At 40.4% G+C, this 18,535-nt stretch overlaps 1 protein-coding gene across 4 annotated transcripts in view; it reads right to left on the bottom strand.

The window, feature by feature from the left end:
• The window catches only part of LOC149557336 (prolyl 4-hydroxylase 1-like), a 255,775-nt gene extending 237,605 nt beyond the window's left edge, over positions 1 to 18,170 (bottom strand). The window contains exon 1 of one of the 4 annotated variants that reach the window (XM_089832008.1): positions 18,020 to 18,170. In XM_089832008.1, coding sequence (XP_089688134.1) covers positions 18,020 to 18,083 — 64 coding nt within the window. In that variant the 5' untranslated portion in view covers positions 18,084 to 18,170. Of the gene's footprint in view, positions 1 to 17,214; positions 17,799 to 18,019 lie in introns of those variants that run through there. The other 3 variants (XM_089832009.1, XM_089832010.1, XM_089832007.1) reach the window with 3 other exon arrangements.
• Between the last annotated feature and the right edge of the window lie 365 nt (positions 18,171 to 18,535).

The raw sequence follows: 18,535 nt of genomic DNA, 5'->3' as shown, positions 1-18,535 counted from the left end.
GATGAGCTCAATTGAGTTAGAGGAGTTTGGTGATGCTCTTGGTTTTTATTTCACGCTTCTGCTTTGGGCTCCAAGAATCTTGGAGGGAGCCTCTATTTATAGTAAGTCACCCCGCCAAGTTCATTCATCATCTTTCATGATCAAGATCACTTTGGTGTTGTCGAATTTCGATTTTGATGCTTCTTCAGTTGGTTTCGCAAGACGGGTGAATTGTTATTATTATTCATCTAAATACATTGAGCTTGCTATTTTTGTTGGTGTTGTTTGTTGGCCACCTCAGTATCATAACTCGTTGGAACCAAGACGAAAAGTTTTAAATCGTGGGAACAAAAAACGGTGGCCTTGCGTGTCAAAATTTTAAGTATGGTGGAAAAGGTCATTTTCTGGAGCCAAAAGAAATTAATAAATTATATTAATGGCACTTTAGTATATTCTAGTGTTGTGTAGAGTAAGCTTCTTAAGTGGAGTTCCTTTGGGAAACCGGTGCCATTTGGAGATTATAAATATAAGGACATTTGAAAAGAAACGCATCCAATTATTTGATTATTTTATTTTGCTCTTGTTGTCTTTGTGACATTTCTGAGTCTGGATTTTGTGCCTTGCTGAAGTATAAGGGTTTGGGATCTACAACTTAAGTATTGGAGATTTAATTCTAAGAATCCACAACTGAGGTATTGTGGACTTTGGAGTTTTATTATCGTCTCCTCTTTCTGTATTAACTGTGGCTAAGGAGCATTTATACAATTAAATATTATAATTTCTCTGTTGTTGGATGAGGGTTCAGTCCGTAGATTGGAGTTTGTTTTGGGCAGCATTTGTAAGGGTAGACTGTGAACGCCAGATTGAAATTGGACCAAGTGGCTTTCAATTTAACTTTGCAATTACATTCTATCGCAAAGACCAGGTTCTTAATTTGTAAAATTCAGTTTATATTACATAGTTTGAAAGTAAACAAGCTAGCTTCAAATTCTGATTTGTTGAAGAATGAATTCGGAGGCTAGTGTGAATCATTTCAGAATTGTTTATTGATGTTTGGAATTTATCTATGCACAACTTATAAGGTCAAAATTAAGTAAATTTGTGATCAGTTTGTTGTATATCTTGATATTGTGTTTGAAAATTTAAGATATCATAAATTCAGTGGTAATTAGGCTGCTTGCCAAGTGTTTGACTAAATGTCAAACCATCAAAATGTGAAAGAAATTGATGTTTGATTTAACTATAACTAGACAGGGTTATTATAGTGGTATCAGAGCAATTTCTTGCCATCCTGTGGAGTAGGAAAGTTATTTTATTTGCAGATTTGATGTTGCATTTGGAGTGACCAGCACTCTAGCATTTTCTAGCCATGGACAGACATAAGAGAACTGGCAGTTCTCGAAGTCGATGGGGTAATGAGGAAGTTAGCACAAAAATGAGTGATTTGCAAGAGGTATGGAGAAACTTAAGCTTCATCAATAGAAGTTGGCGGAGAGCTTGTCGGATCCAGAGACAGTTGAGAGGGCAACAAGGTGTATGGTTTCCGCTTTTAGAAGGCCGACATCGAGGTAGCAAGGAAGGAGGCTTGAGTTTTTCCCGATAGGTGTCCATAATGCAGATGTACTTATATTTAGTATGACACCTACTAATCCTATCCGCAGTGATAATGATGGACTTATATCACAGGGACATGTGGATGTGTTAGTGCCCGTGGTGGATAGTAGCACTGAGCTTCAGCAGGTTGAGGCTCCCAAAATAGTTGCTACAATTAGTTCAAAGGCAATTAATGTTGTAGTTGTCACTGACTGTTCAAACTCTCCCGCGGAGGGAGTTGTTATTGGAGACTTATATGTCAGCTATCATAGTGTTGCGCCAATGCAGGAGGTAGTTGCTTCCTTAGGTGGGACCAAGGCACGTATGGAGTCACCCAACTATGATGTTGGTGATTTGGGTGTTACAACAAAATTACTAGATGTGGGTTCATGTTCTAGTATTATTCATTCACAACTTGATGTTGAGTCATGTGTGCAGAGTCAAGTGTCAATAGTTGAGGCTTTATTAGGAGATGCGGATGTAGATCGTATGGACACGTCTGACGATACATTTGATGATGCTATGAATTGCTCCAAGTATGATATCCCTTGTCGGGAATCAGCTGATGACTCCGAGGAGGTTTTGGTTGGGTCCCAGGATTCATGTTTACAGGATCTATCCTTTAAGGTGGAAGCTGAGACATGTGGGGATATTGATATTGTGAGGGCTTCCATTTCTTCAGATGAGGAGTTGATTGAGGTACATAGTAGTTGTATCTCGGATGCAGAGTTGTGCAAGGTCGATAGCACACATGTAATGAGTGATCTTGTGGTGGGCAATTCTGATTCAGCTATCACAGTGCAATTAGTGAGATAGAGAGCTTGCATAAGAGGCAGGGGTTAGAGGCATCATGTGACTTGTCAGCTGAAAGTGAGTGATAGTGACATTTCTTTAGCTCTTGAGCATTATGATGCCATTTGTCAGATGCTAGCTACATCTGGTTGGGGTGCTCCTGTGTTAGATGAGCATGGTGATAGTAGTCTTTCCTTAGAAGATGTCCATATGCTTCGAGAGGTTGTCAAGATCTTGAAGCATAGTTACTCTCATTTAGTTGCTGACAGGGATTACCTTCTAGAGTGGGGTAGCACCTGTTATGAGATGTCGATGAGGAAAAAGGAGGTAGCTAAGCTTACCCAGGAGCTTGAGGTAACTATGGACTCTCTTCAGTATACTTAGTTGGCCTTTCAAGAGTCACAATCACAGTTGGATGAGGTTATCGTGGAGTTAGAACAGGTACAGTCGACACCAGCCCTGGACCCTATTCAGTTACATCTTGTGGTTGGTGGTGAATTTGTTTCTATCGTTGGGGATGAGGGACATGATGATGCGGCCGACACATTCGTCCAGTACATGGGTGCAGTAGATACACAGGAGGTGAGAGCATTAGGGGAGACAAGCTCTCGTGGTGATTTGCTTCCTTCTATTGGAAGCAGATCTATTTCTTCATTTCATACAACTAGTACCATTGGACAGATGGTAGTGCCACAATTTCAGTGGGATTAGTTGTGGGTTGCAAGGAAGCAAGTTGATGCTTCCACATATAATTTCTACTACACACAGTCTTTCATGGAGTATCTTTTGGAGAGTTCGGATGTGCAATGGGATTCATACAGAGTGTTTGAGGGTACTCTTATCCAAGGCTCTTGTGCCATTCAAAGGTTGATGGGAAAGATTGTAGAGACTCTATCTATTATGCTTACCCACAGGGATTTCGAGGTTGGGTTTGCTAAGAGGATTTCCTAGGATCCTACCCGACCATTAGTTCAAAGTCAAAGATTGGAGCCATCTTCTAATTCCCAAACTGATATACTAATAAGCCTTTGACAGAGATTAGGAGTTTTTATCAACATTACACTACGAGGAGTGCTCATCACTTTTATTTTGACCCACAAGTAGAGGATTTGGTCTCATGTCGGTGGGGGTTAGCTCCAGTTTCATACCATCCATTATGGGATGCGCTGTTAACACCATCTTTTGCAAATGGGATTGATAGTTGCAAATTAGACCTCTTGCAGTATCTCCACACCCAAGATAGTTTGGCAAAAGTTGGAGTTGGTGGTAGTGTTTCAGGTGCCTATGGTTGTTACCATCACCACAGTGTCGTCGATGGAAACCGTGTAGCCGACGGGTTGGTGTCGTCAATAGTTGTTGTGTAGCCAACAGGTTCATGTCATCGGTAAAGATTGTGTAGCCGACGGACTCCTTCGGGAAGGTTCGGCGAAAAGTATTTATGCCCCATCTAGGATCATTGTAAATCATCATATAAGCATAATGTAATCTCTTGGCATATGCGAATAATTGAGGGAGTTCTGCTGCTCTTGTTACATGTCTATACGCATTAATCCATTTACCCTAGTACAGTAAACATTTGGCGTTGTTGCCCTATGAACCTAGGAGGGAGGAATGAAGCTTAATGCCAAATCAGCTTAACAAGGATCGAAATAAGATCAAGGGAAAAGATGGAATCCGTACTGCGCAAGAAAATTTAATTTTGGCATAGCAAGCCGAACGCATAAGGAGGTTTCAGAAAATTGTCGACAGACACAGAAGTGTGGAAGAATTGTTGGAGGAGACTCGACAGCAGGTGGAATAGGTGGAGGAAGCAAAGGAGGAGTTTTTGAATTTGTATTCGCCGAGGAAAGAGAGTCTAGACAGAAGAGAATCGACTCGCACGGCTCGAAATGTCGACGAAGCAAGAGCATGGAGCAAACTATTTGTCTAGGGTACACTTTCGGAAGGGACAACATCAAAAAATCCTTCTTCACCAACGTTCACAGCTGTTGAGACCGCCGGTGTGGGAGAATAGTCCGCCGATGTGGGAGAGCAAATTGCCGATGTGGGAGAGCAGCCTGCCGGTTTGGGAGAGCAAACCGCCGGTGTGGGACTGCAATTCGCTGGTGTGGGATTGCAGACCGTCGGTGTGGGAGAACAGTCCGCCGATGTGGGAGTGCGGACCGCCAATGTCGGAGAACAGTCCGCCAGTGTGGGAGACCAATCCGCCGATGCGGGAGTGCAGACCATCAATGTGGGAGTACAGACCGCCAGTGCGGGAGTGAACAGCACCAGTGTTGCAGGACTGAACAACGCCCGTGCACAAAATCTAGTAGTGATGGCAGGACCAAAGGAAAAGTTGCTGAAATTTGATGGTGATGGTACGGTCGATCCGATCCGACACTGTAAAACATGTGAAACAATTTGGAGGGCAAATGGCATAATAGATACAGACGAATGGGTTCAACAGTTTCCGGCAACCCTACGGGGTGTTGCAATTGATTGGTTCGCCGATGCAGATCCCCAAAACTTAACCACTTGGGATAACCTCAAGGAGTTTATGGTGGAATTTCAACTACTCCACGACAACAATGAAATTGTAGCAGAGATATACAATACAAGGGAAAAATGAAATAGTCTGAGTTTATGCCAGGAAGTTGAAGGACTTGATCAATAAAATGGAGAATAAGCCAGCAGATGGGCTGCAAAAAAGATGGTTCGTTGAAGGTTTACGCCCGAAGTTGCGGAAGAAGATGAAGATTGTGCCACCATCGTCATACGCTGAAGCATACAATCGGGCGATGAACTTGGAAAGTGAGCAAAAAATGAAGAAGAAGAAGAAGAATAGCTCCTCTGAGTCAGACGATGATGCGTCTGCGAAAGAAGATAGCAGTAATGATGAAAGCAGCAGCAAGAAGGTTCGAGCCCTCCAGAAGGACATAATCCAGATGACGAAGGAATTCAAGAACATGCAGAAAGAAACAAAGGGAAGCGAACTATGGTGCATGGAATGTAAGGCAAAAGGTCACACAAAGGGATCTTGTTCAAAGAACCAGTTCTGCGAAATTTGCCAGATCATGGGACATTCCATAAAAGAATGCCCCTTCAATATGAAAACCAGAGGGCCTCAACAAGTGCTCTTGACACAAGCAGCTTCCACATCAGGAGGCAATGGAAACACAAACATTAATGGTGCCACTTCGGGTGGGTACAGAAATAATAGCAAAGGGCAAAACAACAACGACAATAGCAGCAACACCAATAATGGCAGGAGGAGTCGAATTCATTACGATGCGAATAGCCGACCAATAATTCAATGCTACGCATGCAATTTGTGGGGCCACTTCGCCCAAGATTGTACAACGGTGAATACACCGAAATTGTTATGCAGATGGTGCGAACCCAACGATCATGAAGATGCCAAGTGCCCGAAGTCTGGAGTCAACTTGATCACTGTCAGGATAGATGAAGAAGAGGTGTTGGCGATTACGTGGAGGCCAGCAAAAGAGTAACCGGACCCGGCAGGAGAAAGGAGGAAATTTGAGGAAGTGCAGGTGGAGATTGAAAAGGCATTGCAGGCGGAAACATCTCAATTAAAGGAAACCATCGGCACTTCGGTGAGGAATTCCGCAAAACAAAACATTGTACGGCAAATTTTACAAACGGAGATACCTGTCAAGATAAATGATTTGCTTCTTACGATGCCCCAGCTCCAATCCACCCTCACAAATATTGCGCCAGCTCCGTGAACACCCGGAGAACAAGGTAGAGGGAAGGAAATTGCTGCAGGTGGAGAAGACCAAATGTTGCTAGCCCTCACATCCGGACGGCATCCAACGATCATCAAGATGGGGATCCTCGGATATGTTCTCACAGACACAATAGTCGACGAAGGGTCTGGTGTAGATGTCTTACCGGAGGAGACCTAGCAAACGCTGGGACAACCAACGTTGTGGCCCCCTACATTTCAGTTGCTCACAGCGAACCAGCATGGCATTAAACCTCTGGGCATTCTCATGGCACAGCCGGCGACAATTGGCACACAGTCGTTCTTGCTAGACTGTCGTGATCCCATTGAAGAGAAAAGGATACGACGCCATCCTTGGCCGCGGATGGCTTATTCAAGCCAGAGTTAGACATGACTGGAAGAAAAACACCTTGTTACTTGAAAGTAAAGGCCAAAGATTTGTCATTGATTTGCACACCCAAATAGTCAGGGAAGAAGCCTTGTCATCAAATTTCAAAGAAGAGGAGGATGAAGGCAGACAGCGTATGGAACCAGATCAGAAGGGATTCCTACGGTTGGAAAGAGGATCAACAGACGACGATCTGGACTTGGTGAATGGTCTCTTCCACTGGCAGATTGAGAGCTACAAACTGTTCCAGAGCTGCAATGTACTGACAGTAGAGGAAGGCCACAACGGAAATGAGTTTCCAAGAGAATTTAGAGAAATGAAAGAGGGGGATGCGCCGCTAGATGAGACACCCGCCCATGCATTCACTAAGGGGGAGCCCATCAAATACAACGAAGCCACACTACAGACCATGAATTTGGGAGATGAGGCCGATAAGTCAACTTCGGAAAAAGTGGAGCTGCAGTAGAATGAATCAAAAAAGGAGATCGAGGTTACTGTGAAAACAGTGATAAAGCAAGAGCTCTCAAAGAAAATGGAGATTAATGAAATGGTGGAGAAAAAAATTTAGAATGAAGAAAGCGAGGGCAAGCGTAAGAAGAGTAAGAAAAGAAAGCTAGCGAACAAAGTAAAAGGAGGAGAAGTGAAGGAAATCATAGAGGAAGATAGAGAAGGCAAGAAAATACCACCAGAAGTAAAGAAGAAAACCACAGTCGACGGAAGACATACGAAGAAAATCACAAAGGAAGAGGGAGAAGTAAAGAAAATCACACAAGGAGAAGGGCAGCTAAAGACAACGAAGGTTGATGGAAAAGTAGAGAAGAAACTAGAGGATGATCGAAGCATGAGCGGAGTCTGCTCGGACAGGGGTCCAGCAGACTGTTCTGCGGGAAACTTTTCCGCAGACTGTGTCTCCGTGGGAAGTCTTTTGTTCCCCGCGGCCTGCCTTTATCTCTAGGGGACTTTTGTTGTGCGGATGGCTTTCTATTCTCCACGGATTGCATCTTGGTGTCTGCGGGCTCATCTTGTTCATTGGCAGCTTCACTTTTCCAACCCTGGCGTAGTGCGGCTTTTCTCTATCTTCCGCGGATTGAACTCCACGACTCCCTCTCCTTCCACGGACTTGGTTCCTCCATGGGTGACTATTTTTGGCTGCGGTTTGACTTTTCGTGATGGCAGCTTTAATTGTTTCCGCGGACGCATGCCCGTAGACACTGGGTGTCCCGCAGACATTGGGTGTCCCATGGACGCATGGCCACGGACAACTATGACCCATGGGAAGATCTCCGCGGACTGGGTTAGATCTCCACGGGTTGTGCTTTACTTTTCTACGGGCAGTGTTTTCAATATCCTCGGGATGTGCTTTAGTCTTCCACGGGCTATGATTTAATCTCCGTGGGGTGTTTTGTATGAAGTTTTCATGGTGATGCAGTGACGGCACTAATCTTCAACTTTGAAGGCGAAACCATCAAAGCAATTGGGAGTGATAGAGAGACAGAACATATAGGAGCTTAAAAAAAAAAAACAACGACAAATTGAAACAGTTCAAAATGAGTAACACATGATGCCAAAGGGAAGGGAAAGATAAGCAGTTGCCAGAAAGAGGGTGGAATCAAAAGAAAATGATAAAAATGGTGTGACAGGGAGCACGCCTGAGGCACTGCCCCTCGACCTCGCTGGGGGCATTGCCCCCTCGACCCCCAGTCGTTGCAGTTATTACTTGTGGAAAGTGTGACCAATTGATGAGACCTAGAGTTGCTGCAGGCATGGAGTGTCTATGTAGTAGAGGCACTTGGAGTGAGTGTTGGACATGAGGTTGTCTTGCTGGATGCATAGAGAGCTCGGGAGGAGCTGATCATCCAGTTGAGGGCAATAGAGCAACACTTGGCTCAGTGTACCCAAGAGTTGGAAGCAGAGAAAGCGGCTCAGGTGGCTATCAGAGTCAAATGTCAGATTGCCTAAGGTGACAGTGTTGATACAACGTATTTTGGAGACCAGTTTGGTGCAGGCACAGGACGAATGTGGAAGTGATCTATCTTGTTGTAGTTAGTTTGTTAATTTGTCTCAAATATTTTGTAATTGTCATCCGGAGATGACTTTCTTTTGGGGGGGATGATGTCGTCGGTGGAAACTATGTCGCTGACGGATTGGTGTCATCAGTAATTGTTGTGTAGCCGACGGGTTCATGTCATCGGTAAAGATTGTGTAGACGATGGACCCCTTCAGGAAGGTTCCGTGGGAAGTAGATTAGTATTGTTATGTAACCGACGAACTCCTTCAGGAAGGTTTGGCGAAAAGTATTTATGCCCCATCTGGGATCATTGTAAATCATCATATAAGCATAATGTAATCTCTTGGCATATGTGAATAATAGGAGTTATGCTGCTCTTGTTACATGCCTGTATGCATTAATCCGTTTACCCGAGTACGATAAACACGGTGCAGTTAGGTGTGTGTCAGTTTGATGGAGACTCGGGTGTGGACAGAGTTGATATTTTAGTTGGATTGAGTTCCGATGGGTCGTTATCACCATCAGCGTCTACAATCAGTTTCTAGATGATTTTGTCATTGATATCAATTATTTGGTTGTTGATGCTATAGGAGTTGCTTGTACACTACAGGGATAGTACACAATTCTACCCTTGGGATCCGGGTGGACTATGATGTTCATTTGTTCTGGGATTGCTTGGGGGCAAGCAATCTTAGGGAGGGAGGACTGTAATGTCCCCATTTTTTAGCAAGTTTCTGTAGTTGGATAGGTCAGTTCACCATTGCAACCCTCGTGAGTTGGCAATAAGATTTGAGGGTCTCAGTTATGTGGTTATAGGCTTTCCAATAGCCTATGGTGTGTTTTGGCTCCATTTGAGGGACTTACTATTTATAGTAAGTCAAACTGTTCGTTCCAATGAGCTCAATTGAGTTAAAGGAATTGGGTGATGCTCTCGATTTTTATTTCAGGCTTTCGGTTTGGGCTCCAAGAATCTTGGAGGGAGCATCTATTTATAGTAAGTCACCCCGCCAGGTTCATTCATCGTCTTTCATCATTACGATCACTTTGGTGTTGTCAAATTTCAATTCTGATGCTTCTTCAGTTGTTTTCGGAAGACGGGTGAATTGTTATTATTATTCATCTAAATACGTTGAGCTTGCTATTTTTGTTGGTGTTGTTTGTTGGTCACCTCAGTATCATAGCTCGTTGAAACCAAGATGAAAAGTTTTAAATCGTGAGAACAAGAAACAATGGCCTTGCGTGTCAGAATTTTAAGTTATGATGGAAAAGGTCATTTTCTAGAGCCAAAAGTAATTAATAAATTATATTAATGGCACTTTAATATATTCTAATGTTGTGTAAAGTAAGCTTCTTAAGTGGAGTTCTTTTGGGAAACCAGTGCCATTTGAAGATTATAAATATGAGGACATTTGATGAGAAAAGCCTCCAATTATTTGATTATCTTATTTTGTTTTTGTTGTCTTTGTGACATTTCTGAGTTTGAAGTTTGTGCTCTTGTTGAAATATAAAGGTTTGGGATCTACAACTGAAGTATTAGAACCCACAGCTGAAGTATTATAGATTTAATTCTGAAAATCCACAACTAAGGTATTGTGGACTTTTGAGTTTTATTATCCTCCCCTCTTTCTGTATTAACTATAGCTGAGGAGCATTTATACAATTGAATATTATAATTTCTCTGTTGTTGGATGAGGGTTTAGTCCATAGATTGGAGTTTGTTTTGGGCAGCATTTGTAAGGGTAGACTGTGAATGCCAGATTGAAATTGGACCAGATGGCTTTCAGTTTGACTCTGCAATTACATTCTATGGAAAAGACCAAGTTCTTAATTTGTAAAATTTAGTTTATATTACATAGTTTGAAAGTAAACAGGCTGGCTTCAAACTCTGATTTATAATCAGTCAACAATTAAATTCCCTTTTCATTATATTGTTGTATAGTGTATTGATGAATGAATTTAGAGGCTAGTGTGAATCATTTCAAAATTGTTTATTGGCATTTGGTATTTATTTATGTAAAACTTATAAGGCCAAAATTAAGTAAATTTGTGATCAGTTTGTTGTACATCCTGATATTGTGTTTGAAAATTTAAGACATCATAGATTCGATGGTAATTGGGCTGCTTGTCAAGGGTTTGACAAAATGTCAAACCATCAAAATGTGAAAGAAATTTATGCTTGATTTAGCTATAACCAGACAGGGTTATTACACCTTATTGACTGCTGGCATAGGAATATAACTATAATAGGCAACTATAAGCGGATTTCATCTTGCATATCATTTCTACCATACCTGATATAGAAGAGATAATAACAATCACTGAGTATAGATTTATCTACCAGAGTCACCTCATTAAGTTTGCATCTAATTGACTACATCTGAGATAGTAAGGAGCATGGATATCAGTCAATGTCATATCACTGACCTTATATTATCAATTCATAAGTTTACAGTGAAATCAATATTATATTAACATTAGCAGTATTGCAATTCATTATAAGAATAAGAAATTTCAAATAGTTGTCCCTTTATTCTAAGGTATCCAAATCAGAGACATTACATATGTGCAAAGCTGTAGGAAAGCTTATTAGGCAACCTACAGACATATTTGGTGGACTCCGTGTTGTGTGCATGCCATGAACAATGTACTCAAGCATGTGGAGAAGACTAACTAGAATAGAGAAGTGGTCAATGATGCAAGCAATATTCAGATGTTTATCTGCAACCACCAGACTTTGCATACGCTCAGTTGAGACCAAATATGCATCCTATTTCAGTCTCTTTGAGAGAATGATCTAGTTGCGAAAGGCATTTCAACTCGTGGTTATAACTAAAAAGTATAACCTATAGGTCAAGGGCACGACAGAGCAAAGGAAGAGAGCGAAGAATATAGTGAGGAGTGAGTTATTGGAGTGAAGCAAACTACATAGTCTCTATCCTTTTTCTTGGTTTTCCAAGACATCAAATATGTGGATGGGGATGCACCTACCCTTGGAGAGGTGTATGAGTGCCCTTGGAGAGGTGTATGAGTGCATCGAATCCTAAGATTGACTAAATGAAAGCTGCATTCTACAATGCACAAATTTGGCCAATCACTCAACACAGATACGACAAGTTGAACACAGTCTTGCATATGGCTTCTTATAAATTCAATACAAAGTGGTAGATGCCTAGGCCTAGTAGACTTACACTAATTAGGGATGAGGTGAAGGCAAGGTTCCTCAAGTGCATTGATAAGATATATGATAATTGATGAATATAGGAACTATGGCACAAGAGGACCCGATTTTGTGTTAAAACTGTCATGGGCAAAAACTAAAGGCTACCACACTAACCATTCATCTGCTATTTTAGGTTTCTTGTTCTTCAAACGTAGAGAGAAACTAGTCTACTTATAGCTTCATCCACTCTCTAAAAAAGAACAAACTTAACTCAGAGAGCAGAGAAGCCTATGGTTGTATATAGTGTGTTAACATCTCATTAATTGCAAAGCATGTGTGTACAAGGAGAGTCTAGCACAATGGGATGTAAAGCCACGAAAGCCATCACAAATGATGAGGATTGGTAAGTTGCAACTTTAGATGCAAGGATGGTCGGTGTTAGCTTAGTGGAGCTTGACTGTGAGAAGTCCAGTAGTCCAAATGATGAGCAGTCCGCCTTGTGGGATGATTAGAGGCCTCCCTTCACTACATTTTAACATTTTCTACTTGTTTTGATATCATGCAAATCAAAGTAATCATCTTTGTCATTTTTTCGAGAGATCTCCAATTCTTTGATTTCATTTGTCAAATTGAAATTTTATTTAGTATTCGGTGTTCATTGATGAAGCATTAATTATTTGCAAATTTGCTATTTTTCTAATTTGCCAAAGTTTCATTTCAAATGTAATTCTTATACATCTTTTCATAACAAGCATCTCGAGTACTATATGTACACTAATAGCATAGTAACGAGAACCGCCTTGATTCAAGCAATTTTGGTGATCTTGCAATCCGAGGAAGGCTGGGCAATTTTTGCCGACTCCTCAAACCAGATCACTTATTTTTAGGCAAAAATCACCCGAATTAGCAATTTTTGTCAAAAATCAGCAAAAATCACCAATTGTTTTTACGTATGTGATCGATTTATTTTTTATGTTCCTTGTTTATGTATGTTAGGCTTTAGCTTCTATTTGATGATGTTATAGTGTGTTTAAGTTATATTTAATAAAGGGTGCATGAAATAAGTTTTAAATCGTTTAAATATTTGAATTTCAAAGGTTTTTTCACCTTGCCAATTCATAGGCGATTCACCATTTGAGTAGGCCTTGTTGATTCCGATCTGATTCCGATTTTTGGTTCTTTGCTATATAGCACCCCCCTGCCCCAACCCTTTGTTGTCCTGAACTTGGGCCCTTTGTCCCCTTGTCCATGACAAGTGGTGGAACATTTGATTTAATAGGCTTAGCTTGGCTTCCCTTTGTTTGTAGGCAAGCAATATCCTCATCGCCTTATACGATGAGGTAGTACACCAATGCTCTTATTCTCTTTAGAAACATCATTTAATATTTCATTTCTATTGATCCAAAAGATCTTTAGTAATATTTGTGAGATTTTTTTCAAGCTATCAATTGATATTATATTTTTTTCAGTTTTTGTGTTGATTGTTTATTCCTTATCATCATCAATCTTCTTGCTTGCATCTTCCATGCAATTCCACAACACAGCCATTCTAGTAACAAGGATAATGTTTCAATCTAATTTTTATACCCCTTTGCATCCGCTATTCACCTCCCCAATTTCAAATGACTAAATAGATTTTTCACTCTTCATGCAATGTCCCAGAGTAATTTGAATTCCTCATTCCTTTTTAGTTGGAGATGAGAAACAAGTCCACAACAGTTAGGACAGACAAATACCAAACCTTCATGGGCTAAGCTGCCAAGGTCTGAAGGCCAACTATTTTCTACAGAAACCACTCGATAATTGCACTCAACTGCAATCCTTAATCTCTTATGGGATACAAATATCCATACTTCTAAGTTTCCAGCAGGAGTCTCCTGTCAAGCTCTACATGAGCCGAACATCTTTTAAGTAAATAGTATTTATTTTAAATTTGAAACATCTTCCTCTGTTTATTAGTTTAAAAACTAATACAAAAATGCAAGCAGGTTACCAAACAAAGATGTGCAGTGGGTTGTGTAATGACAATGGGGAACACTCCTAAAAGATATGATATGATATGATAGATTTTAATGACGTCCACGAGACTAAAGTAGTCTATGGGACCCATGCAATCACCCTCCCAAGTCAGGAGCCAAACTAGTCAGTTGCAAAGTTTTGGTTAACTTGTCTCTTCTCTGAATTTTGATAATCAAATCCGCTGTTCTCTTCACTTGATCTTCCTCGAATAAATAGTTGAAGTCCTTGTTCTGCAGAATTTTTGTATAATCAGATCTGATGTCGTTGTAAGCCAGGCATTCCTTGACAAAGTGTTGCTCTGTCTCAACTGTTCCCATATTGCAGAATAAACATGTTCTGTCTGCCCACTCTTCCTTTGGAACTTGCCATCTACCAGTTTCACATCGCAGCTGATGTGAACTAGTTCTAATTTGTGCCATTAACATTTTTGCTTTCCAGTTAATAGGTGCCCTTATATAGGCCTTTTCATCATGACTAGAAGTGGGATTAAATTCTTTAATGTAATAAGATTTTTTCCGCCCTATGTGTCTTGTCCACAGAATATTGCGAAATTTTTCATTGACAAACTTTTTTATTTTTTTAATGTTATCCGGGCAAGTTTGGATGTTGATATCCCATTTTTGCATCCATTTGTCATTTTGTTTCATCCATGTGCTTTTCCGCCTCACAAGTTTTTCCTCTATTACCAACTTGGGCCAACGATGTGTTTCCAAACCTTGGGTTTTCTTTAAATAGCTTAGCATTCGGATCAATGCAACGGCTTCTAATGGAAAGGAACCCACCTCCGCCAAAAGGATTTCATACGGAACTGTGGTCTTGACTTTAAGATTGCATGTGATGAAGTGTTTTTGAATTCTTTCTACTTGCCGCCATTTCTGTTTGGACATACTACCGCCCCACACTTCACATCCGTATAGAATAACCGGAGTGACCAGCAAACCAAACAGAGTTTTCATGGTCGTCCAATCCCATAATTTTGCGTTCCTGCACTTGTTTTGTAAAGAGTATAACGCCTTCCAGCCCCCTTGGATCCTTTTCGATCTGCAAGTATCCCAGTTGAGTTTGTTATGAAAATCGATGCCCAAGTATTTGTACTCTTCCACAATCTCAAGGGGGCTATTTTCAAACAGGAACTTGTCTTGTATGCCCCTATTCTTCTTTAGTGAGAAGATCATAATTTTGGTTTTGCTAGTGTTAACTTGCATTCCTACATCATGACAAAAAATTTCTAGTGCTTTCAAGTGCTCTTTCAAACCTTTAGCTGTTCTAGCAAGAATTATGAGATCATCTGCATATAAGAGCAATCTTATCACGAAGTGGGCCAGCTGCACCCCCTCACCATTGGTCTTGTTTATCCACTCTTCTAACTTGTCAATATAGAGCCCGAATAATGTTGGAGAAAGCGGACACCCTTGCTTAACCCCGATGTTGCTGTCAAAATCTTCTAATATCCCTTCTGTCGTTCTGATTTTAGCTTTGACTTGCTCATATAATCTGTAAACCGCTGACCTAAGTTCTTTAGGGACTTCCAGCTCTACCATTCTATCCCATAGTTTATTACGTGGCACTGTGTCGAAAGCTTTTTTAAAGTCCACGAAACAACAAAAAGCCTCGTTCCCCGGAGTGTCCCAAACTTTCTCTATCAAATGCCTGAGAGTGATGCCGTGATCTATAGTAGAGTGTTTCGGTCTAAAGCCTGCTTGCCCTTTTGAACATTTGCCTTCTGTTTCAGCCCAGTTGCTGATTTTTTGTTCTACCAAACTACCAAATAACTTGCCAAATAGTGGATTGATCATGATGGTTCGGTAATTAGAAGGATTGTTTACATCTCCACTTTTGTGGAGTGGGATCACCACACTTGTAGTCCATTTTACAGGGAAACCTTCTCTATTGACACTGTTGAAGATCTTAGTGATGTGTGGTGTGAGGATTTCAGCACCCCATTTTAAGTATTCCGCTTGTAGCCCATCTATATCTTGCGCTTTACCAGCAGCTAACCTCCTAATGCCTTGAATAATATCATTTTCACTGAATAACTCCCCTGTAGTCTCTGTTTCCATGGTACTACGCTCTTTTAGATCACATTCATAGAGTCTTAGCATATTCCAGCCATTTGGTTCCTGTTATGTTATTCTCTATCTGAGTTTTTCTCTGCTGAAGCTCTTTCCAAAATTTTTTGAGGTTGTTTTTACCAAGATTAATCAACTCTATTCTTCTCTTGTTCACATACTCTTCTTTCTTCTTTTTAATCAGTTGATCATACTCTTTTCTACTTTCTTTGTTCATGTTCTTTTTCCAATTCCTTTTTGCCATTTTGCACTCTTCATCAAACCAAGGATTGGCCGGAAAAGTGTTCTTGGCTTCTTTTGTGGCCCTAGATCTTTTACACTCCTCCAATGCTTTAATGATAGTAAGAACAAGATTATCCTTGTCCATGAAATGCTGTTTTTCAGACTCAAGATGGTTTCCCGGAACCCTAGACAGCCGCAAAAGAGAGTCTTGAAAAGTATCATGGTTTTCTTGTGTCATTAAATCTTTGCTAGTCGGAATCATCTTCCTCTTCTGTAAAGGTTTTGGGACAATATGTTGATCTTTAAAGCGAGTGGCCACCCTTATCAAGATGGGGTTATGATCAGATTTTAACTCTATGGGGCAATCTTCTATCTCAAAGTTAATTATCTTTGCGACATAGTCTTGCGAGCATATAACATAATCAACAACACTTTGTCCATTGTGTCTTTTGCATGTGATGCCTCCTGATTTAGGCCACTTTTCCATACCATTGCATATAACCATGTTGTATAGGCAGCATAAGCCTAGTAATTCAACACCAAAATGATTAATCTTTCCCATGCTATCCTATGAAGATCTTTCCCATTTTTGTGTCCCTTCTTCTTCGAGCCCAAGTCCACATCCATCTACCACAATAAAGGAGCACATAACTCCAAAAGGCATAAGGTAAGGTTGTGGTATAACCAATCCTGGATAAATATGTGTGTTGTACTAAAGTGATCCAGGCACTCCGCACAAAACAATAACTGTGTCCCGTAACCTCGCCCAATACTCACCAACAAACAGAAACGACTGACTGCAGGACCCGTAATATTACCGTACATTTACCAAGTTTTGAAAAAAAGTTGAAAAAATACTGGAGCTCGTTTCTTAAATACTAAGTTAATTTTCTCAAAAAAAAAGCTGAAAGAAATCAACACCAGAGGTCTAACAATTAATTGTTTCTCTCTAACAAAACCGAGCATCTTTATGGCAACCCATGATTCGTCGTCCCCCAATTTTCCAATTTATATAAATTGCCTCCAACCCTCTGCTCATTTCAGTCTATTCCCATTTAGGTTTCCAAGTCTTCATGCAAAGAACTCGCGTTTTCAAGTTTTGAAACTGCCCATGTCATGTATTGCGTTAATTCCAATCTTGCTAACTAGAATTGGAAAAATAATTAAAATCCATATTTTTGTAACATAAAAATGATCCTCTCAATGGCATATAATATTTTTGAAAGAAAAACAAGAGAAAGAAACGTCTGTACATACCAATCAACATGCCAACAGTGACGAATGTAAGGAGGCCAAGAACCATTTTGGTCGCACCAATAGCCATTTTGTGGATGGAAGACACGAAGAATCACGCAGCAGAGATTTGAGCTTAAATTGACGAATTCATATGGTACTCACACGCCCATGTAAGAAAAATGATTTGGGCGTGATTGCTTTCTTACGGGAAGAAGACTCTCTTGCGCGCTAAAATGATTTGGGCGTGATTGCTTTCCTACGGGAAGAAGACTCTTGCGCGCTTTCAACTCCCCGATTATAACGATCACGACAACTACAACTTTGTAGCCACCGAAAGCATCGATATAACACATGAATTTCCTTGTTTAAAATCTCGAATTTGTTTTGTCTTCTGGCCCTTTTCCTTTCTATATCATTCACGTCTGAATGAATTTCCCAAACTAGCGCTTGAACCCCGGCAGGGTCCAAGAGTACAGCCGATAGGCGTTGGTGTCGAAATGTGTAGTGGACGTCAAAACAGAGCATTGCTTTGCAGTTACTATATGACGGAACTTATTATATGATCGGATAGATGTTGTCCACAATTTCATAATTTCAGTATAGATTCGATTCAAGCCGTTGTTATAATATGTTTTGATCTTTTTGTTCAGATGATTTCTAATGTACGAATTTAAAAAAGGCGCCCAAATGCAGTCATATTTCTGTATTACACTGATGAGCAGTAACAAAACAAGAGATTGAACAGTAACAAAAGAAGAGATTGAACAGTAACAAAATGACATTGTGAACGCAGTAGGTGTATTAAGAGCAAGGAAGAGTTTTATACAAAAGAGAACTAATATAAAATTTTGATTGCTTGCAAATCTTTGAAGCGTTTTCAACAGAGCCATTTTTGCGCATATCCTCCAATTCAAAGGAAATCATCTTTTAACATGGAATAATAAACATATTTCCAAAACAAAATATAGTCTATGGGGCTGTAATACAAGAGTACAGCGAGACACCTGCGACTAAATAAACCAATGTTAAAGCTGGCTTCTGTACTTGAAAGTTAAAATTTAAAAGAAATTATAAAAATCTTTTCCAGCTAGACTATTTTAAAAGTGTCTGGAAGCCTCCTGGATTTGACCCTACTATGCATTGTTCTAAATATATGCACAAAACTCTCTGTACATCAAATTATTGGTAAAGTCATCAGATATGGCTGGCAATGTTTAGAGCAAATAAGATATTGAAATGTGTGACTACATTGTGGTGGCCAGTGGCTAAATAGCCGACTGGATTACCTTTATTTTAATTTGAATATTAAATAAAAAATAGAAAAGCCGTTTGAAATAATTTC

The sequence above is a fragment of the Cupressus sempervirens genome, chromosome 5, assembly GCF_028749045.1.
Source record: "Cupressus sempervirens isolate cs-2001-9-10 chromosome 5, ASM2874904v1, whole genome shotgun sequence".
NCBI classification, from domain to species: Eukaryota; Viridiplantae; Streptophyta; class Pinopsida; order Cupressales; family Cupressaceae; genus Cupressus; species Cupressus sempervirens.
The sequence above is the reverse complement of the archived record's forward strand: the minus strand, read 5'-3'. Positions and strand labels throughout refer to the sequence as shown.